Consider the following 22,094-nt stretch of genomic DNA (forward strand, 5'->3'; position numbering starts at 1 on the left):
AAATCAAGCTGAAGGTTATTGTTTTACTCCCTTGATTTTATTAATTACGTTTTCTTCAAAATCCTCTGGCATTTAGCAGATTCTCTCTCATCCTGTTTACTAGAGCAGGTCTTTATTTCCCATATCAGATTCTAAGGCTATTTGAAGGCAAAGACTGTTTTATTCTGCCTCAAAAAGAGGCAATATGGCTTAACACTTAAGATCCTGGGTTTAGTAGTTGTGTCATCACCGGCATAAACTTCAGCACCCTCATCTATAAACTGGAAATAATAGCACCGATCTCATAAATTTCTAGAGGCATCATAAGAGAATGCATGTAACGCTGCCTGGCTCTTAATTACTTGATAATTGTTTACTATTGTTTTCACTTCCTCCATCTCCTCAACAAAAGCCTTACATGCTGTAGGCGTTCAATTATTATTTGTTGGTAGAGCTTATGCTAATAAATGCATTCATAGCTAGGAATGCATTAGCATTATCTGTGTCTGGAGAATTACCGTGATTTAACGGTGACCTCGCAGCGCTCAGAAAGGCTTAGATTACCAACAGAGGGCGACTTCCCCTTTCCCCGTCATCTAGATCGGAACTACCCAATTCAATTTTCTGCGACACTGGCATGCGGCTGTCCAATAAAATAGCCATTAGCTGTATATGGTTATAAAGATTTGAATGTGGCTAGTGCAGCGGAGAGGCTGAAGTTTTTTCACTTTAAAGAGCTCAATATCCTCTGGTTGCTACTGGACAGGGCAGCTCTAGATCTGGCCTCCACCTTGCAGCCTCTTTAGAGTCACCCGTGTAGAAATATTTCCTAATCTAAGAAGTAACCCTCACTGACTCAACGCATCAGAACTTCAACTGATCCCAACCCCTTTTTTTAATCTTCAGCTGTTCCACGTGTGTGACGCTTCACCAAGCGCTGGCATGAGAAACAGCATCCATATAAAACCCAACATCTTGGACAGTCGCACGGGACAGAGTGAGTCACACATCAAATGACATGCAACCATCCAACAGAAATACTGACGGCGCCCCAGCCTCGCGGAGCCCTGTCTCCAGGGGTAGGCGGGGACGCACCCCAGCCGCCGCGACAGGCGTGACAAAAGCGAGAGCCGCGTGCGGGGCGGTGGGGACACGGCTGCCTCCCACGCCCCCGCCCCGCCAACGGCTCGCATGGCCTGTCCCGGTCCCCACCCCTAACGGACAAGCCGAAAGAGCCGTTCCCTCCGGCCGCCCTCCACCGCTCCCGCAGGAGAACCACGCCTCCCGCCACGTGTGCTAGAGGCCGACCCGCTGCCGGCTTCTCCAAACCCCGCCTCGAAACCCTGCCCGGCGGCTCGTCTCTCAAGGTCCCCGGTACAAAATGGCGGCGGAGCCTGGGGGACCGACCATAGAGACGTCGGCCCTCTGCGGAGGGAGCGCCAGTCCTGTCGGGACGCACGCCCTCCCCGAGAGGCGCGCCGGCCTCACCTTCCGGCGGAGGCGGGAACAAGGAGCGCCTCCTAGGGCCCTTCTAGGAGCACAGCGGGCAGTCTCTATGGTGCAGGGTCCTCCGAGCAGAGTCACGTGGCTGGAGAAAGCCCCGCGGAGGCAGGGGAGGAGAAATGGGCGGGAGGCGGCTGGGATAGCTCGGGACGCCGCGACGACGGGGTTGTCATGGAGCCGCGGGGCCGGGCTCGCGCATGCGCCACCAGACCCGCCAGTCTGGTCGTGGAGCGGCGACCCCGGCCCTAGGTGAGGAAGGGACGGCTGGGCGCGGGGCAGGGTTTGGCTGAAGAGCTGGGGAAGGAGGTGGGAGTAGGGGAGAGAAGAGGGGGAGCGAGGTGGGCCAGAGAGAGACCAGGGACTCTCGGGGGACAGAAGGCCAAACGGTTCGAGCGGGAGGTGGTGCGTCCCTCCCGCATTGAGTCGGTGGGTTTGGCTAGGAGGGGCGGGACTGCGTGGGAGAGGGCATCGCGGGTGGGGAGGGGGCTGGGGCCGGCCTGGGGGGCTTGTGCGAGGAGTCGGTGGGGGAAGACCGTTGGGGCGGTGGGCCCTGCTCCCCTGCTGGGCTTCCGGGCGCCGGGAGAGCCTGGAGGCCTGCCGGGCTGTGAGCAGGGTATGAGCAGGTGAGTGGGCGAGGGAGCTGGTAACCCGGTGAGGGTCCTGGGCCTCCAGTTTCGGGGTGGAGGTAGTGCCCCGTTCTGGGCCCGGGGCACAGGTGTGCTGTCTTTTCTGGAGACCTGCTGTCACTCCCTTTGCTGGTTATTTCTCTTGGGTGGCCAACTTGCCAGGCGTGGTGCCAGGGAGAGGAGAGGTGGGGGAGCACGTGGGTAGTGCCAAGTGAGGAATTAATGGTTAGTGGGTGGGTTGGGGGGAGCTCTAATTGCAGACCCAGGGCACAGGCCCCAGCCAGTGATTGCCCAAGTCCTGGCAGTAGGCATTGCCTGGGCGTTTGCCTGGGAGGCTGGTGGTATGCCAGTCACAGCACAGTCCTAGGGTCTGCCCAGTTCTGCCCTGCTGAGCTGGCAGGCTGGTGGATGCCTGGAGGGTGCTCCTGCTGTCTGGCACAGATGCAGCGTGGGCTGGTGCGAATGGGGGGGGTGGGCACTGTTACTGTGGGCCCTCTCAAAGCTGGGATTTGAGAAAGTTCTCTGATATTATTTCCTCCTTGAAAGAGGAGAATGGAGTGAGCCATACCTGGTTCCAAATAGAGGACATTGTATGGAATCAGGGTTCAGGATTTTTGACCTGAATTTGCAGCCAAGTTGGGAAATGAAAATGGATGTGAAGGGGAAGATGAATATTAGAGATTTCAGTAGATGGGTTTTTTTTGTTGTTGTTCTCTGTTAAATTGTGCACACATTCCCCCAGAATGGTATCTCTGAATGTGCAGACCAAGAGACAGTGACTTCAGAGAAGCCTAGTAATGTATTTATAATTCTCACTGGGATTACTTGTGGTTTTCTGGGTGGTAAGGTCTTAATTTTCTGTGGCCTTATCACTTTATTGTGTTTAAGCCTCTGCTCGTGCTTTCGCCTCACACCTCTGTCTGCGCACGCATGTTATACACGTGACACATTTTAAAAGGAACTTGAGCTCTCAGGAAAGTTGCCAAGTATCTATAAAAGGAGAAGTCTGAGAGCAGCATTTCAGATCCTTTTCTTGTAAACCTTGGGTCTCCTTTTTATCACAAGCCTAAATCTCCATAGAGACTGTCTGTGCATTAGACCAGTCTTTGATTTGGTTGGTGGATTTCTCCCTGAGGTTTCATCTTAGAGTAAGGGGTAGGTGAGAGGTCTGTTTCCTGCGGGAGACCAGACCTGGCAGTTAGATCTTGAGGTGACCATCGTGTTAGGAAATGCGGCATCTTGACCTTCAAGCTGTTCATGTATTTCGGTGACAACTAAGCTGCTAGGGCTGTCAGCAAGACTCAGCAGGACAGAAGATTTGTTGGAATTTATTATTCTGTTGAGTACCTCACACATTAATTCTTGGGGGCTGAGGCTGCAGAGATGAAAAAACAACTCTTGAGGTTGAGGAGACAAACAAATAATTAGAATGTAAGAAGTGCATGATGTAAGAAGTGCAAAAATAAAAGAGCCAAATGCTGTGGAGCACTTGTTAGAATTTCATCTGATACCTATTTATAGAAACCTCTATGCTTATTGATTCACTTTCCATTATGAGTTTTAGTGTGTACTGGTCTCTCTGGGAACCTTTTGGACAACGTGCTATGTATGTACTTATAAGAGGCCCGATTAGGGTCAAGTCTGACACTTGGGAGCTTAAGTTGGAGGCCTTCTAATGCAGAGTCAGGCGCGTGGGGGTCTGAGATGTTTGTAAAGCAATATTAGTGGTTTCCAGTCTGTGCCAGGCAGCTGAGATGGCTCAGCGGGTAGGAGCTTGGTAACCCAGTTTTCAACCCCTAGTCAGCTTATGAGCATCTACCTTTATTGTAAGATAATACCAAAGAGGAGGAAGAATCTTCTTGAGGTTTTCAGACTGCCATTTGCACGGCCCTGGGTTTGAGAGCTCTGGTAGTAAATGCCATCACTGTCTGCTTCTCTCTTGTTGAGGGCCTCGTATGGAGCTGTGTATGAGTGGGTCTCTTGTTCACAGCCTCATTGATGTCCTCAGTGCCACTCCCTGGAGGGACTTGCTTCTCTCAGAGAAGAGAGGTCAAGGTGGCATGTAGCCCTTCATTCTCCGTCCCACTGGAACCTCTCTGGGACACTAAGGCCTCCTGCTGCTTAAAGAGAACTTTACTTAGGACAGAGGCATTCATGTTTTTAGTCACTTTCATATGCAAAGTAGTCAATTTACTATCCTAAAGTAGATTATATGTTCTTTATTTCCCACTGCCACCAATTCCCAGGATCTAAAATTTTTGCATCTGTACTCCTATTAACCTGTTTGTCAACGTTTCAGTGTTTTGATTCCACAATCAATATTGTCCTGCAAATTCCCTATGAGCCAGAATACATTGCTGTGTATCTTTAGCTCTGTTGACTACAGTTTAAAAACAGTAACAAGATCTTTTTTGTTGTCTCGTCACAAGGGTTGTAGAAGACTAGATTGGGATGCTTTATCTAAAATACCTGTAGGGGCCGGCACCGCGGCTGAGTGGATAAGTTCACGCGCTCCGCTTCTGTGGCCCAGGGTTTCACCGGTTCAGATCCTGGGCGTGGACATGGCACCGCTCATCAGGCCACGCTGAGGTGGTGCCCCACATAGCACAACCAGAAGGACCCACAACTGAAAATAGACAGCTATGTACTGGGGGGCTTTGGGGAGAAAAAGGAAAAAAAATAACCTGTAAAATAAGCCATGTTTAGTAAGATACTAGGAAACTTTGTCAAGTTCTTAGTTAGTTGCAACATGAGCTGCCTCCATCATCTGAATCAACAGCAGAGACAGACTCGAATAAGTCTGCCTGCCCATCCGCAAGCTACGTCTGCTTCCCTTTTGAAGAAGCCTCCTGTTCACCTTCAGACAGTATTATTTCAGGAAAATGAAACTGTGCTCATTTGTTGTTTCATACAAAAGGCTTCTGATTTAATTAGAGATACAGTTTTACATTTTAGTCTACTTTTTCAACTGGATTGTCTGTGCTGTCACACTTCATAGCCATCCAACAGAGAGACGTTGCTTTTGCACAGTGCTGTGCGAGATGTGACAGTGCCATTGTGGATCTTTTATGCACACAGTACTAAACGTGACCTGTCAAAGAGTGCATGGTTATACATGGATTGAATGGGGATGCCAGTCCCCTTAAATGAGTTAGATATGGCATAAAATAATTTTTCCTTGGAACTATGCTTAAAATTAAAATCAGCATGTGTCCTCTTTAGTCCCCTTCTACTGAATGCAAAACTCTGAGCGAGAGGGTCACTCAAGGATGCTCATAAGCATCCCTGTCTTCTGTTTATTTTGAATCCCTCCCCTGCTTCTGGAGTGGTTGATGTTCTTCACTAGATCCTGTCTTAGCGGGGATGTTCAGACGTGGCGTTTCGGGGTATTCCAGGTGCAGTGCTGTTTGGCAGGGGCTCGTGTCTCCACTCAGAAGGACAAATGGATGGAGTCACGCATGTCTTCAGACATTACCAGGCATTGCGTACACCTGCTGTCTCAGTCCATTCAGTCTGCTATAACAAAATGCCACAGACTGGGTAGCTTATAAACCACAGAAATTTATTTCTCACAGTTCTAGAGGGTGGTAGTCCGAGTTCAGGGTGCTGGCGCAGTCCAGTGAGGGTCCTCTTCCGGGTCACAGACTTCTCACTGTCCTCTCCTGGTCGACCGGGCTACAGCTCTCTCTGGAGCTCCCTTTATAAGGCACTAATCCCGTTTGTGAGGGTCCACTCTCACGACCTGAGCCCCTCCACAAGGCCCCAAATACCATCTTCTTTGGGGGTTAGGTTTCAACATATGAATTTGCAGGAACACAAACATTCAGCCCGTAGCACCCACCCAATTTTGTTAATGTCATTTTCTCTCTTGGCCGCCTCCTCTCTTGATCCCTGCAGTATGCTGTGTTCTTAGCATGCCAGCCTTATAGCTGCCGTTCCTTGGTGACCCACATGGCCTTGTTAAAACATCTGGAAGGATCTCAGCCCCTGCCAGCCCTTTGAAGGGCTCATTTTTCTCATTCTTTGCACTGTTAGCCTAGTTCTGGATCTGCCATGGACAAGCTGTATGTCACTAAGGCAAATCTAGTCTTCTCTCCTGGGCTTCCGACTCGTACCTGTGACAGCCCGCCCAGCAGCTCCCTTGGACGACCCACTCCTTTCTACGTGGCCCAAACTGAACCAGCCTAGCCACCCTACCCAATCCCTTCTGTGCTCTTCTTGGGCTCCCTATCTTAGAAGATGGTACCGCCATCTACCCCCCGACATACGCTCACCAAGCCCCAGCAAGTCAGCCTCCTAATATGTCTCCACTGGCACCACCTCCGTTCGCCTGGACCACTGTGGTAGCACCCCGATAATCTCATTGCCGCTCTGGCCTCTCTCCACTTCAGTCTCAGTCCAGCATCCAAAATGCTTTTAAAATGCAAATTGATCGTGTCAATCTTCTGGTTAAAATTTTTCCATGGTTTCCCAGTGCTCTTCGTACCCAGGTCTTTACAACACGGGTTACAATGCACTGCCTGTCCATCACCCACTGACCCCTCCAGTATCAGAGCATGACCTTCTCCACCCCCCGCGCTGTGCTCTGGCCTCCCTGGCCTTTCAGCTCTCAGAAGGTGTCAGGCTCCTTGCCCCCTTAGGGCCTCCACACTTGCCCCGTCCCCTTCCCTGGCTAACTCTCATCCTGCGGATCCCAGCTACAGGTCACTGCCTCAGGACAGCCTGCCCTTCCCTGTGCCCCCAGACTGTTAGCCCCTCCGCTTCAGAGCTCTTATCAAAATAGCAGTTAACTAATTGTATGGTTACTTGGTTCGTGTCTGTCTCTCTCTAGACCGAAGCTCCAGGAAGGTAGTGACCGTGTCTGTTCTGTTCACTCTGTCCCCAGTCCTAGCACAATGCCTGATTCAGAGCAGGCTCTTGAGAAATAGTTTTAAATGACTGAGTGTAACTTCTCTGAGCTCAGCTTCTTCCTCTGTAAAATGGGATGGCAGCTGAGGAGGCCCTCGTGAGGCTCAGGTGAGATAACGTGAATAGCAGCAATGTTACGGGCTTTTATGCAATCACAGCTTGTTATTTGTGATCTTACTTGTGCAAAAAAGTGCTTTTTAGGGCAAAATGTAGCATGCGTATACAAGGAGTTGTTTTTACTCTGTTCAGTACCTCATCCAAAGAAGGAAAAGGTTAATTTGAGAAAGTGCACTGTGGGAGGCAGCCTAAGTCAGGGCCCGCACTTGCAGCCTGGGAAAGCTGGCCTGTCCAGGTGGGCACGACCTCTCCTCCTTGGGGAGCAGGGGCTTAGTTACCCATTCCGAGAAGCCTGATCAGGCGTGCCTTTGTTAGCAATTTACAAAGCTTCCACTGCATGTGGACGTGTGCCTTGAATCTAGAATGGAATCAGAGGGCAGCGAGAGGACAGTGACCTCCTCTGGGCAGAAACTCTTCTACTGTTGGTAAACTTTGAAGCCTCAGAAACTACAGAGGAAGTGGGCGAGGCCATGTCCTTTGCCCTGACTTCACTCACCATGTGGCTCACCTGCGCCAGCCCTCTGGGCAGTGGCTTCTTATGTAATTGTTGTTTTTCACAGGGCGATCCAGATGAAAAGAGTACTGATGAGTCCACTTCCGGCCTAGTAAAACATGGAGAGGAAAAACCCATCCAGAGAAGGCCCCAGAAGACTCTCGGCCAAGCTCGGCAAAGGCGCCGAGATGAAGAAAGTGGCCCGTCAACACGGTGTGGCAGCTGCTGAGTCAGATAAGGACTCTGGATTTTCAGGTTAAAAATGCTTTAGTCTTTCTACATTATAATGAGCGGTTTGCCTGAAAAACGTCCTTCCTAAACCCCATTTGTGTGATAAGGATGGAAAGCTTTCACGTGCAGGATAAATAACTATCTGCTCTCTTAAAATAGTAATCCTGATGCCATATGGCAGGCTACCCATCAGAGTCACCTGGGCTCAGTTCCTTCCGAGGGAATGATCTTTCATCTTACATTTCCAGCTGTTACAAGTGGTTACTAGAAAAAGAGATTTAAATACTCATAATTCTCTTGTCTTAGCACCTTTTTCATAAGAATAGTTGCATTGCCGGAAGAAAAATACTATTGCATGTTGTCACCACTACAAAAGTAGTGTATAATCTAAGATAACTTTTTTGCTGAGAAAGTAATTTTGCTGGGTTTAAACACGTTTCCCCCACACCCATCCCGGCTGGTGTCTGTGCATTTTGCATTTGGACTCTGAGCCCCCCACCCCGTTCCAAACCTGCGAATCTCTGAGAGACAAGAAAGTAGCACAGTTTTCCTCAGTAGTTTGTCCTGAACCCTCCTGAAAGCTCTAGCTGCATGCCCAGTGAATCTTGACTTTTGTGCTGAGGCTCTCTTTAATTTCCAGATTTGAGGGTCGTGGTTTGAATATGGCTCTAGTGTCAACGTCTTTGGTCCAGGGGATACAGAGGGCTGATGCCAGGGGACTCTGGCTGGGTCAGCATCCTGAGAGTAGAGCCCTCTCCTAGAGGAAATTTATACAGTCTCGCCTCCCAGAGACTAATCAGTCCGTCTTGTTGATTTGTTAATTTGTAGTGAGAAATGCAGCTGTTAGGAAGACTAGAGAGCTCTCATCCTTAGATTGGTGTATTTTCTCCCTGTAGGCATGCTGCGTGAGAAGCTGAATTATAAATAGACTGTTGCTGAGAGAGGAACAGCAGAGACCTACCAAGGGATTAGAATAAGGACAGTCCAGGGAAGGGCTGGCCAACTGGTAGCCCTTTGGGTTTTCCTCTCTGTTTCTTGGCAGTTTCCCAAGCTTGTCTCATCATAAGGCTCCTCTGAGGCATCTGTGAAACACACTGGTCGAGACCCTTCTCCTGGAGACGGATGGCAAGGGTCTGCAACGTGGGTTCTATTTTCTCTACAAGTGCCTCTGGTGACCTGTGTGATTAGACAGGTTTCAGAAGTGTTGCAGGCCTAGTGCTCTTTGTTTTCTTTTAACGTCGTGTTTGTTTTTCATCTGTTTTTTGTATCATGAAGGTAATACATGCTCATTATAGAAGCCTAGAAGTTTAGGAACCTGCAAAATAAACATTATCCATAATCCTAGCACCTATTATTCCTGGTGCTGTTGACATTTTGGCACTTCTCCGTCTGGCAACTTCAACTTTGTCAGGCCAGTTGTCTTGTAGAATGTCCTGAAGTCTGGATAGCTCTTCTAGTGGTCTCTTTATTCTCTAAGTAGAAGTGCCTTAAAAAGTATTGTGCTGTTCAAACATACGGTGGTATTAAAAATGATCAAACTCAGGGCTGGCCGCATGGCCTAGTGGTTAAGTTTGGCGCATTCTGCTTCAGTGGCCCGGGTTCAGTTCCTGGGCCCAGACCTACACCACTCATCGGCAGCCGTGCTTAGGTGCGACCCACATACAGAATAGAGGAAGATTGGCAATCGATGTTAGCTCAGGGTGAATCTTCCTCAGCAAAACAAAAACAAAAACCCACAAAACTCATTATGCCCCAGAAAGTGGCCCCAGTGAATGTGTCCAGGCACTCCCGCTCCAGGTGCCAGTGATTTCATCACCGCCTGAGTTATCATTCCAGCTACCTTGGAATATGATGCCATTTGCAAAACCAAGATAGTTTTTTCCATTTTAATTATTTTCCTAACTTTATATTTTGAAAAATTTCAAATCTATACCAAAGTGAGTGAATACCGCGGATATCTTTCTTTCAGATCCACTGAGTGATACTATTTTGCTATATTTGCTTTATCTCTCTCAACACACACACATTTTATATATGTATATATTTATATGTGCTGAACTGTTTGAAAATAAGTTGCAAACGCTTGACATTTTATCCCTAAGTTCTTTTGTGTGAATCTCCTAAAATACCATTTTTTTTACATAAGTGCATTATCAGTATACCCAAGAAATTTAATGTCAATATAGTTATTAATTAGCTACAGTCCACATTCCCATTTTTCCCCTTGTTCCAGTAGCATCATTTATAGCTGTCTGTCTTTTTGTCTGTCTGTCTGGGATCCGGGATCCAGTTGAGGCTTGTGCATTTCGTTTAGTTGTCCTGTCTTTTCAGTCTTATTTAGTCTAGAACAGCTCCCTCATTGTCCCTTCTCTTCCTTTTTTTCGTTCTTTTTTAATGATATTGACATCTTCGAATGAATTAGGCCTGTTCTTTTGTAGAATGTCTACAGTCTGGATTTTTCTGGCAGTTTTCCCTTATTAGAATCAGGATACACAGGGGCCTCGTCTGGTGGCACAGCAGTTAAGTTCTTGTGCTCTGCTTCCACAGCCCGAGGTTCCCTGGTTCGGATCTCAGGCGTGGACTGATGCACTGCTTTTTGGGTTTTTTTGGGGTTTTTTTTTTTTTTTTTTGAGGAAGATTAGCCCTCAGCTAACTACTGCCAGTCCTCCTCTTTTTGCTGAGGAAGACTGGCCCTGAGCTAACATCCGTGCCCATCTTTCTCTACTTTATATGTGGGACACCTACCACAGCATGGCTGCCAAGTGGTGCCATGTCTGCACCCGGGATCCGAACCAGCGAACCCCGGATCGAGCCATGCTGTGGCAGGTGTCCCACATGTAAAGTAGAGGAAGATGGACACGGGTGTTAGCTCAGGGTAGTCTTCCTCAGCAAAAAGAGGAGGATCGGCGACAGATGTTAGCTCAAGGCTAATCTTCCTCAGGGGGGAAAAACGCTCAGGATAAACTATTTTTTTGAGAGACTGGCCCTGAGCTAACATCTGTGCCCATCTTCCTCTACTTTATAGGTGGCATGCCTGCCACAGCATGGCTTGATAAGTGGTGCGTAAGTCCACACCCAGGATCCGAACCAGCAAACCGCTAGCCACTAAAGCAGAGTGTGTGAACTTAACTGCTATGCCACCGGGCCAGCCCCGGGATAAACATTTTTTACCAGAATACTACGTTTTTTATGCTATGTCTTTCCCATTGCAACACATAAGCAGACTTCTAAGTTTGTCTTGTTCTTGGCGATGCTCTGGTTGATCTTGCTTAAGGTAGTGTGTAAGCGAATACCAGATTTCTTTATTGTAAAAGTACCCTTTTCTCTTCGTAGTTAAGTAACTTACGGTTTGATACTTTGAGATTGTGTGACTATCATGTCCACAGCAAACTCTTGACCAGTGGGTTTAGCTTCCATTGGTGATCGTTGCCTGAATCAGTTACCTCGTTTCTGGTCTACAGGTGATAATCTCTTCTGTCGTTCCTCGTACGTTTCGTTAGCGGACATTCGTTTGTACAGAAGCGCTTTCCCTGCTCTGCCCTCTTCTTTGAGTATCTCTGGATTCGTTGGAGTTCTTTTGTAATTCAGTTTGATGCTCAGATTGTCCCACATCTGCCCACTGGGAGTCACTTCTCGATAGCTCCTGTGTCTTTTTGAGGTGTCGCCATTTGTGCTTGAGCATTCCCACGCTTTCTGAGACAATAAGATGTCCAGCTCATCTCATACTTCCCTGCCAAAGACTTGGAATCAGCTGTTTCTCCAAGGAGCCCTGGTTTCCTTTTTGTGCAGAATGGCATTTAGAAAGCCAGATCCAGCACTAGGCCTGCACTGCTCCTGAGGTCCTTTGTTTTGGTCCTAATGGTTCGTGACTTGAGGTGCACATTTGAGTTAGTACTTGTGGTGCTGTGTGAAACCCACCTGCCTGGGCACCAGATACATCAATTCAGTAGATGGAGGGGAGGACCCCAAAATCTGTAAAAAGCCTCACTGGAGATTCTGATTAAATACAAGCATTGAGGGGCCGGCCCGGTGGCGCAGCGGTTAAGTTAGCACGTTCCACGTTGGTGGCCCGGGATTCGCCGGTTCGGATCCCGGGTGCGGACATGGCACCGCTTGGCAAGCCATGCTGTGGTAGGTGTCCCACATATAAAGTAGAGGAAGATGGGCACAGATGTTAGCTCAGGGCCAGTCTTCCTCCTCAAAAAGAGGAGGATTAGCAGCAAATGATAGCTCAGGGCTAATCTTCCTCAAAAAAAAAAAAAAATACAAGCGTTGACAGTGGCACTCACTTAAGTTGTAGTCACGCTCCAGTCCTGCCTCGTCCAGGCTCCTTTGAGGTTCCTGATGAGCATTTAGGGGGTCACCAGACCCCTCACTGGCGGTTCCCGCAGTCTCTCGGTTGACTCCAGTAGGTGGCTAATTAAGTCCTTTCTCTTGGATCTCACGTAGGAAAGCTTATTTTCTTTGCCTTGGAGACTTGCCTCTGTCTGTCGCCCATTGTGCAGGATCCCCAGCAGGCACACTCCACATGCATTTAGGACACCAACAAAGGAGGTGCTGAACTGGGCGGAGGGGCTAACAAAGAAAGACATTTTTAACTTCAGCCTTGATGAATTTTTCCAGAATTTTACAATTAGAAAACTTAAGAAGAAGCTATTCTAATTTTAGCATGGATGTACAATTTGAGGTTTAGAGGTTGGTTTTGTTCTTCTTGTTATAATTACATCTTGTGGTGCCCAGAGCCTCTGAAGGTCTTAACCCTGCGCCAGTTTGCACACACTCCCCTCCCCTTTCAACAGCAGATTCTTGAAGGAAATGAGCTGTGTTTGAAGGCTTCAACCCCTGTCTCCTGTAGCTGGTGATGATTGCTGTCACTGAGCCCTAATTGATGCAGGCTTTTGTCTGTGAGAGTGTTAGGAAGTCTGCTGTCCTAGGGCAGTAATTCAGTCTTTTGAGGTGGGAGGGATAATTTTGGATCCTATTGAGAATCCAGTGAAAGCTAAAGACCCTCTCCTCAGAAAAATTCACAAAGACACAGATCACAAATGTTCCGTTCAATTTCGAGGGGTCCATGGCTTCCTAGGAGGCCCCGTTAAGAGCCCCTAGCCTGGAGCCTGAGTGAACTAACCATTCTTCTGCCCACCAGATGGGAGCTCAGAATGTCTGAGCTCGGCAGAGCAGATGGAGTCGGAGGACATGCTGAGCGCCTTAGGCTGGAAGCGAGAAGACAGGCCAAGGCAGAGCTCCAAGACGGCCAGCAGTGCCTTCCCGGCACTGTCCCCCATGGTCGTCATGAAGAACGTGCTGGTCAAACAGGTGAGCAGGCCCGATAGCTTCTAACGTCTGCGCGAGTGAGAGTTTCTGAGTTGCTGTGTGCAGAGGCCCCCCCCCCCCCCCCGCCACCAAGGGGAGAGTCTCGCAGCAGCCCACGAGCAGCACAGCGAGGCGCACCTCTCTCCTGGGAGGGGGCTTTCCCTTCGACTGCCGACAGTGCTTGAAAAAGGAATACAAGAATCATGACATGTGTTCTCGTTTTCCAGACAGTAAGACTGTTTTATTTCTGTACTCCTAGTCTGTCCAAAGGGACTCCAGAACACTTTAGTGATGTGTAAAGGAACCAAGCAGAGATGTCATAACTTCCGTGGTGCCTTCTAATACATGGCAGAATTTAGAGTGGAAACAAAAGCTCTCTTTCAATTTGACTTGCCCTGGGGATTTAGATATGTGGGATGCATTTATTTGTTTGAGGATTAGAGGCAGTTTCCATGTTTCTCATGTCACATTCTGAGCACTTTCTTAGTCATCAGTCAAAGCTGATGTCATTAGTGAGAAAGCAGCTCTCTGGCTTCAGATGGCTGTCCCGGCAGAGTCCACACAGCATTGCGGTGGAGTTGAAGAATACCCTGTTGTTTAGCTATGAAAGAAGATTTAGGTGAAAATCTAAGCTAAGCCCCATGTTTGAAACCGAGAACTCAGTCATGTGAACTCGGTTAAAGAACCTTTAACTTCTCCCTGCTTTGCTCTGAAATAGACCCATTCTCACCTGGGCCCGCTGAGGAGGCTGCTTGAAGCTAGTGAAGTTTGAAGTCTGGCTTTATGTTGCTGACCTCTCCACCCTGGGTGGAAGAATATGGCTGCGACCTGACAGGGACCCTTAGAGTTTCAACTATTACCTAGTTATTTCTGAGGAGCACAAACTGATTTTCAACAAGGCAACCTGGGGAGTTTGGGAAAAGAATTGGAAGATTTTTTGCCTGGCAAATCACATCTCAGTGGGAAGCACGGCTCTCCCTGTTGAGATGAAGAGAGATAATAAAGATGTGAGATGGAGCCCAAGTCTGGTGGTCCCGGCCCCACCAGAGCTGCTACCCCCTGCTCCCTCGGGCCTCTGTGCTCACTTGCCTTCTTCGTTAGAGGTGAGGCTGGCGGCTCTGGAGGGAGGGCCGAGAACAGGCTGAGGGCTGAGGAGGCTTTTCCAGGAGCTGCGTTCTCAGGACAGAGACAGCTGGGAAGGCTGCTGGGCTGATGAGGAGACAGGAGGCTTGGGGGTGGGCTGACCTCGTGGAGTAGTCCAGGAGTTTAGTTTTGTTTTTTCACACATGCTAGAATCCAGCACACTTTAGAATTAAAATAACAATGTACTTAAAAAAAATCTGTGCATCTCGTGTAAGACCTTGCTTATTGCTGCTTAGTTTTAGGTATTTTTCCTTGAGGTCTGGCTCCAGTTCTGCCCCGGACTGTGATGTTGCACTCAGTTACTTAGCCACCACGGACTTCAGTTTCCTCATCTTTACCATGAAGGCTTTATGTGAAATGACTCCGAGATCCTATCCAGGTCTAAAATCTTGTCCCGTATGCCCCTAGATGATTTCAGCATGAATAATACATTGTAAAATCTCGTACTAGAACAAGTAAGCTAAGCAGATCTTAGGGCAGTGGGCAGAGCAGTGGCGTTAGGAAGAACAGTCCAGTGAGAGCATCTTGGGAAAGCAGTGACTGGATATTTTCTGGATCCGTTTGCCTCATAGGCCCACCCTTAGGGTGTGAGTGACCAGGGGGCAGCCTGAAGTTTTGCTTCTGCCTGAGCAGGACTAGGTGATCTCTGCTTAGAAGGAACCCTGATTTTGGATCTCCTCTGACAGGGAAGTGCAGTTGCTAGGCCTGGCATTGTTTGCTTACGAACATCCCAGAGTATATTTAAACATCAAGAGGACTCCAGAACGGACTCCCCAGGCCATCCCAGCCTTCGCACAGGAGATGATTTACCGTTGGCCTAAAGTTCCTAGCCAGGCGTCCAGGAAGCTGAAATGTGTGCAAAACGGTGTGCACGTGTGGAAGATAGTCCATAGCCTTCTTCAGCTAAATCGAAGGACCCCACCAAGGAGCAGAAGCTCTGCCAGGCTCTCTCTGCCAGCCTCATCTACACTCATATCTTTGGGACCGAGTTGGAACTGGACTGGCTGTTAAATATTGGAGACAAGTAGCCATGCCCTTCTCTATCAGACTTCCATCTGAATCGATGCTTTAATTAGAAATGAAAATGTCTAACTGAGGAGTAATAAAACAAAGGCAGAACAGCAGAATGTTTATGATGGGTTTTAGAGTCAGACATAGGATGGAATCCTAGCTCCATCACTTAGTAGCTTGGTGACTTAAAGCAAGTTATTTCAGCTTTCCAAGCCTTAGTTTCCTATTTGTGAAGGGAAATGACAACTACCTCATGAGGGCGTATGGAGATTTAATGAGACAGCCCACATAGAACGTCACACACTGCCAGCCCGTAGGAGCAGCAATACACGGCGGCTGTGGTTCTCTTGAATGGGTTTATGGTTGCTGGGTGTCCCTGCCTTGAAATGGGGTCCATGGATTCCTGACATGATGTAACTTTAATCAGAAGTTGTTTTCAGGTACAAGAGGTTCCAGATGTAAGTAAATGGAGATAGACTTTGGGGTGAAGTCACATTTATAGGCTTGAGATTAGCACATTTTAACATGTGCCAGGAAATCCTACTATCTCTATTTTATGGCCTCAGTTGTGACCTTAACTATGTCAGTACTTCACCTACCTACAATTTCTTTTTCTGAATGATAGCACTTGAATAAAAATAGATGTTTCTCCCAGTTTTCCCTTAGCAAAAGTAAAAAAAAAAAATTATGCCGTCAGACCCAAATGGATTTTCAAGCCACATCTCCAGTCCTGTTCTTGAGAAGGGCTGCCCTCTAGGTGAGGGAAGCGCTGTGCTTGAAATGGTTGTGAATGTCCGAGTGTCTGCTTTGTTCCTTTAACGGAAGTCCGCGCGTCTGTCTTTCAGCAGGTAACACGTCATCTGCTCTTCTCCCTTTGTTTTCAGGGCAGCAGCTCGTCCCAGCCCCAGTCGTGGACGGTCCAGCCCTCCTTTGAAGTGATCTCGGCACAGCCACAGCTCTTATTCCTGCACCCGCCCGTGCCGCCTCCTGTTAGCCCATGTCACGCTGGCGAGAGAAAGTCAGACTCCAGGAACTACTTGCCCATTCTCAATTCCTATACCAAAATAGCCCCACACCCAGGCAAAAGGTGCTTCAGCCCCGAAGAGAGAGGAGAGAGTGGCACGCAGAAGAAGATCTGCACTGAGAGACTCGGGCCGAGCCTGTCTTCCAGTGAGCCGACCAAGCCTGGTGCTGTGCCGTCCAGGCCCCCAGCTCCCGTGCCCCCCAGTGCCAAGCTTGCCGAGGACTCAGCCCTGCAGGGGGTGCCCTCACAGGTGGCAGGCGGAAGTCCTCAGACTCTTCAGCCAGTGTCCAGCAGCCACGTGGCTAAAGCTCCCAGTCTGACCTTTGCGTCCCCTGCCAGTCCTGTCTGCGCATCAGACAGCACCCTGCATGGGTTAGAGAGCAGCTCCCCGCTCTCGCCGCTGTCGGCTAATTACAGCTCGCCTCTCTGGGCCACCGAGCACCTCTGCCGCAGCCCGGATGTCTTCTCAGAGCAGCGGCAGAGCAAACACCGGCGCTTTCAGAACACCCTGGTGGTCCTGCACAAGTCCGGGTTGCTGGAGATCACTTTGAAAACCAAGGAATTGATTCGTCAGAACCAGGCAACTCAGGTGGAACTAGACCAGCTAAAGGAGCAGACCCAGCTGTTTATAGAGGCCGCCAAGAGCAGGGCTCCTCAGGCCTGGGCCAGGCTGCAGGCGTCTTTAACATCCGGGTCCAGTCATGCTGGCAGTGACCTGGAAGCACTCTCTGATCACCCAGACATATAGCTCAGAAGGCACGTTTTCCTGTGACTTGAGTGATTCTTTAACTCTTTTGCTGTTATCTTATTCCCATTTCCTGAAACTTATGTAAGAGCTTTCCTTCTAAACTTAAACTATTCAGCAGTTCACGTCTGAAGCCACATGCCAGTACCTGGCTGCTGTCTTAACCTGTGGTCTATGCACAGTTTACTATGTCTCTGTTCCACTGAGGACCTCAGATTCGGAGTGTCCTCAAGTTCCTTTTCCCTAGCCTTCAGGCACTCAGATGGTTCACGGGGCAGAGGAGGAGAGATGACTGTGTGGGGCTCTTCCAGCTGTCACCTCCCACCATCCCACCCACTCACTGTGATCAAGGGTGAGTGACACGGATGAATGTACAGAGCGGCACCTGTGAAGCCAGGGAGTAGGTGACTTAAGGATCCCTTCATGGCTCTGCCCTTGAACGTCTTAGTCACAGAGGAAAATAAGAGGCAGTGCGTTTGGGTGAAACCTGAAGTGCTTTGGGCACAGGTTGGGCTGGGGGTGCCAGCACTTAATCACTTAAAGCTTTGTTTTCTTAGACGTGGAAGTCAAGGGGAAAGGGCTGTACCGTCTGACTCTACACCTTAGTCACAAGCCAGGCTTCTCTTCACTTAAACTGGTGGGCAGAATCCTTCAGATTTTTAAGTGTGGAATGGATTCAGTACCATCTGGAATTACAGTTGATGAGTTGCTTTTCTGACTTAGAGTCTGAGAAAGCAGACAGGGCCGGCATCTCTTGTCAGGAGCCGGAAGATTTTGGTAATTTATGCCTTCTTTCCCTTTCTTCTTTTGGGACAATGCAACCTGTTTTATGTATGAAAATCTTAAAGATGGCTTCCTGGTTCCTGAGAGTGTAATGTAAGTTAACCCTCTGCTGCCCCCTTTGTTTTACTTTTGTTTTTATAAAAGGAAAGAAGTGATTTTGATGCCTGATAAACTTGGAATTAAAGTCATCCTGAGGTTATGAAATATAAGTCCACAAAAAGTTGGAAAGCGTTCTTATCCATTTTCTCTTCACACCCGAAGTTTCCACGTGTCCGTGCGGTGCGTGGTGACGTGGAGCGGCTGTTGTGCAAGTCGCGTTTGTGTCTTGCATTGGATTTTGGCAGCAAAGCCGGAGGGATAGTGTTGGTTCTGTGAAGTTCATCTAGAAATGGAGAATCTGATGAGAATTTCCAGATGGTACACATTCTTCCAGCTTCCTTGTAAAGGTAAACTGCTTAGATTTCTAAGTGGTATTGTTTCACACTTTCTATCCTCTTATTCTAAAATCTCATCCTCTTGAAAATCTTTGTACAAATTACCTTAATAAGAAGTTCTGTATGACCAGCCTCATCTTTTCTACAAGGAAAATCTTCTTGAAATTCTACCAAGGCCAGAAGCTAACGCTCGTATTTACTAGGTAGTTGTAACTCTGATGTGGGCAGGTTGCCTGCACTTTGTTCTCAACTGTGTATGATTTAGATCGGACCGATTTAGAAATAAACAGTTCGAGATGTTAATAAAAATCCCGAGATGCTCCTGGTCGCTGTAGGATAATAGTGATCTGCCATTGGCTTTCTGAAAGAGTCTGAGGGATCGGAGCGAGTATGTCTCTAAGCAGACGCAGCTCCTTGGAACAGTCTGCCCTTGGCCCACTCCCCGTGCCCCCCCGACTCTCTGGGGTACCACAGCATCTCTGCTCTTCGCACCATGCGAGGAAGCTTCCTTTTTGGCAGAATATGTTTGGCAGGAAAGCTCTGGAGACAGGTGCATTCAGAACAGCCTGGGCACCAGTCATGAGCCTTACCGAGTGTCAAAAATCTGCACACACTTGCTGAGAACCAAATTTATTCCATCGGAAAACCCTCTGTGGCGCTCTGTGCCTCTTGGCCGCTTCTTCCTAGATTAAGGTTTGCCGTTTCCCTTCCTGTCACAGTAAAAGATGATGAAAGCCGTCATTGCTCCTCACTGCTGAGGGGCAGGGAGAAGCAGCGCCCCCAGTCCGCCCCCGCCGGCTCTTTGCTGATCTTGCAAGCTGGTGCGGAAGCCCATCTAGGCTGTTAGCATGGGTGTTCTTTCCCTGGAGGAGCTGTTAGCAGATGGAGCCAAGTAGAGAAGCTAGATCTTGGAAGGTGAGATCCACTGAGGCTAGCAGACGTTTGGGGCCAGAAGCCAGATCGGCAAACGGAGGAGCGTCGGGGTTGAGCAGGAAGGTCGGCTGGCTGCACAGGCTGTAAGTAGGACTCGTCTTGGCAGTGCATGCTCTGGTCTGGTGTCGCGCGCTGTGGCGGAGCTGCTGCGTTCTGAGGTGAGAAGGCGTTCTTAGCACACACCAACCCTCAGGAGAACTCCTGGCAGATCTTGTTGGCAGTGTTGAAACACATCTAGAAAAAGCTGCGGGTTGAATTGGCTATGGGAATGGAGTTTAATGACGTTTGTAATTTATTACACTCTCATTGCTTTTTATTCATTATAGTATTGTCTGACTTTTTTCTACTATGACTCCTTCAGAAAAGTAACTCTCGTGCACATATTGAAGTGTTTTTCCTGCTATGAATTCTTTAGGATAGAGATTTATTTACCAAATGTGAATTCTTTTGGAGAAGTATGAAGTTTTGTAGAAATTGACTGTGAAATGTCAGAGAAAAATAAAAGTCACTTACTTGAAAACTATTGGGCCTTTTTGCTTTATAACTGCTTAAAAATACTAAGTGAAATCTAGAGTAAATATTTGACTCGATTTAAGTTTCAAACCTGTGTACTCACGTCCTTTGGGAATGTTGGGCTGAGATACTGAACTCATGGAAATGCCTCCTTCAGCCTTTGACCAGTGTCCTGAGAGGAACTGCAGGTGGGCGAGCCGTCCGGGTCCCTGGAGGCTTGGAGGTTCGGACGGGGGAGGTTGGGAGGAGTGAGAGGAGGACACAATCCAATGATTTCTTCCATCGGATCTGACACTTTCACAAGTGGAGTTTGTCTCCTGGGATAAACTAAAGCCACATTAGGTGCAGTTCTGTGTACCACAGGAAGGTCCTTAGCAGGCACATGTCCCTGCCTTCCTCCAGGCTGCTTGGAGTTGACTGCCACCCTGCCAACGCTCTGCTCCTCCTCGTCAATCCTCCCCTAGAGCCGCTGAGCGGGGAGACGCCTGGAGTCCTGCTCCCCGAGCCAGCCAGGACGCCCTCCTGGGACTTTTAAGACACTGCAGAAATAAAAAGCTTACCCTCATTTAAAGGTCTAAAGGGTTGCCGTAGTCGAGTTCTTACAGCATTATTTCTGTGCTACACAATTTTCTAAGTAACTTTTAAAAATATGGCCGTAAGTCCATCAAGATGAAATAAAAATGAGTAAAGGTGGCTAGAGAAGGTCCCTCCTGAAAGAGCGCCATCCTTCCACAAGAGGGACCCCAGAGCAGCGAGGCACACACCTGGCCCCGGCCGGGCTGAGCAGGGCACAGTTGCTTGAGTTTGTAGCCCTGGCCCCTTGGCTCGATTCCCGTACGTGGAAATACTCATCTACCCAGGACGCGTGTTCGCAGACATGCCTGTGTGATCCACGTCTTTATGGCAGCACTGCAGACTGTACCGTGTGAAGGGGTCTAAGACCTGCGTGCACTTGCCGCATCTGTTCCTCACTAACTGCTGACTTTGGATAAGTCACTGACCCCCTCCAGGTGGCACTCCTCGCAGCTGAGTAATGAAGAATTGGAATTGGTTCTGTCTGTGGTTCATCCCAGCTCCATCTGTTTGTAAGATCTATAGCTGTGTTACAGGTGAGCTATAAAATAAACAGATTAAATTTTTTAAAAACCTGGGGTGCCTGAGAGTAGGTTCCGAGCGCTCTGGTTACGTGGCGGTGTGTTACAGTACTCTGCCGGCCTTTAACTTACTGTATGGGCCTCTGGGAGAGGCGTTCGGCCAGTCTGCCTTGGCTTTGCCTTTCTTACCTGGTTGCAGCTAACATGGATTCACTAATTCCCATATAACAGACTGCTCTCAAACAATTATTAGCCCCAAAGGAGAATAATTTGGAGCTGAATCATGTCCTTTCCTAGTCAGTCAGCTGCTAACAGCTCTTTCCTTTCATCTGAAATGAAGGATGTAACTGGTTTTCTACTTTGGACAGTAGGTCAATCAGCTTTTATTTCCTTCCAGATTTCTCTCCCCGCAACCAGGGAAGATGCTTCTGTGTGTGTTGTAAGGAGCCTCTTGGGTTGATTTACCATTATTTTGTTGTTGTTGTTGTTGTTGTTTTGGAGGAAGATTAGCCCTCAGCTAACTACTGCCAGTCCTCCTCTTTTTGCTGAGGAAGCCTGGCTCTGAGCTAACATCCGTGCCCATCTTCCTCTAGTTTATACGTGGGGCGCCTACCACAGCCTGGCTGCCAAGCAGTGCCATGTCCGCACCCGGGATCCGAACCAGCGAACCCCGGGCCGCCGAGAAGCGGAACGTGCGAACTTAACCGCTGCGCCACCGGGCAGGCCCTGATTTACCATTATTTTTGAGGTAAACAGTCACAGACCACATAGATGCGGTGGTACTTGGTGAGGACTTTATTCTGGTCCCAGCCTCCTGGGTATCACCTTTCATCCACGCCGGAAGAGAGAGGAGAGATGGGAAGCTGTCTGCCTGGGTGAGACAGTGCACTCAGAATTGCTGGGGAGAAGCGGGCGGCAGGGAGCATCTGTATCTCCGATACCTCAGTTTCTTTTGTCATAAGAGGAGGGGAGTAATCCTTGCTGTCCACTTGACACCCAGAGATTATGGTGAGCTGCGAGAAAATGATGTCTCTAAAGTGTTTAAAAATTGCTCCACCGAGCAAGGCAGCCTCCCTGCACACAAGCCCGGAGAGGGAATTCAAGTGATGGCATTCCGCCCCTTAAGGGTTGTCATTTGCTTGAAATAATTGACTGTCTTCTCCCAAAATCTCATTTACAACCAATGGAAAGAGAGCAAACCTCAACCCAGCCTTTGACTGGCTTCCTGGGAGAAGATATTCTGT

The 22,094-nt window shown here is 48.7% G+C and overlaps 1 protein-coding gene across 1 annotated transcript; it reads left to right on the forward strand.

Annotated features, from left to right (window-relative positions):
• The first annotated feature begins 1,004 nt into the window (after positions 1-1,004).
• On the forward strand, positions 1,005-19,766 carry CIPC (CLOCK interacting pacemaker). Its single transcript, XM_046647608.1, has 4 exons — positions 1,005-1,731; positions 7,694-7,881; positions 13,004-13,173; positions 16,209-19,766. The coding sequence occupies exons 2-4, from the start codon at positions 7,746-7,748 to the stop codon at positions 17,094-17,096; spliced, it is 1,194 nt and encodes a 397-aa protein (XP_046503564.1). The 5' UTR covers positions 1,005-1,731; positions 7,694-7,745; the 3' UTR covers positions 17,097-19,766.
• Positions 19,767-22,094: the final 2,328 nt, after the last annotated feature.

This window comes from Equus quagga, chromosome 20 (genome assembly GCF_021613505.1).
Source record: "Equus quagga isolate Etosha38 chromosome 20, UCLA_HA_Equagga_1.0, whole genome shotgun sequence".
NCBI classification, from domain to species: domain Eukaryota; kingdom Metazoa; phylum Chordata; class Mammalia; order Perissodactyla; family Equidae; genus Equus; species Equus quagga.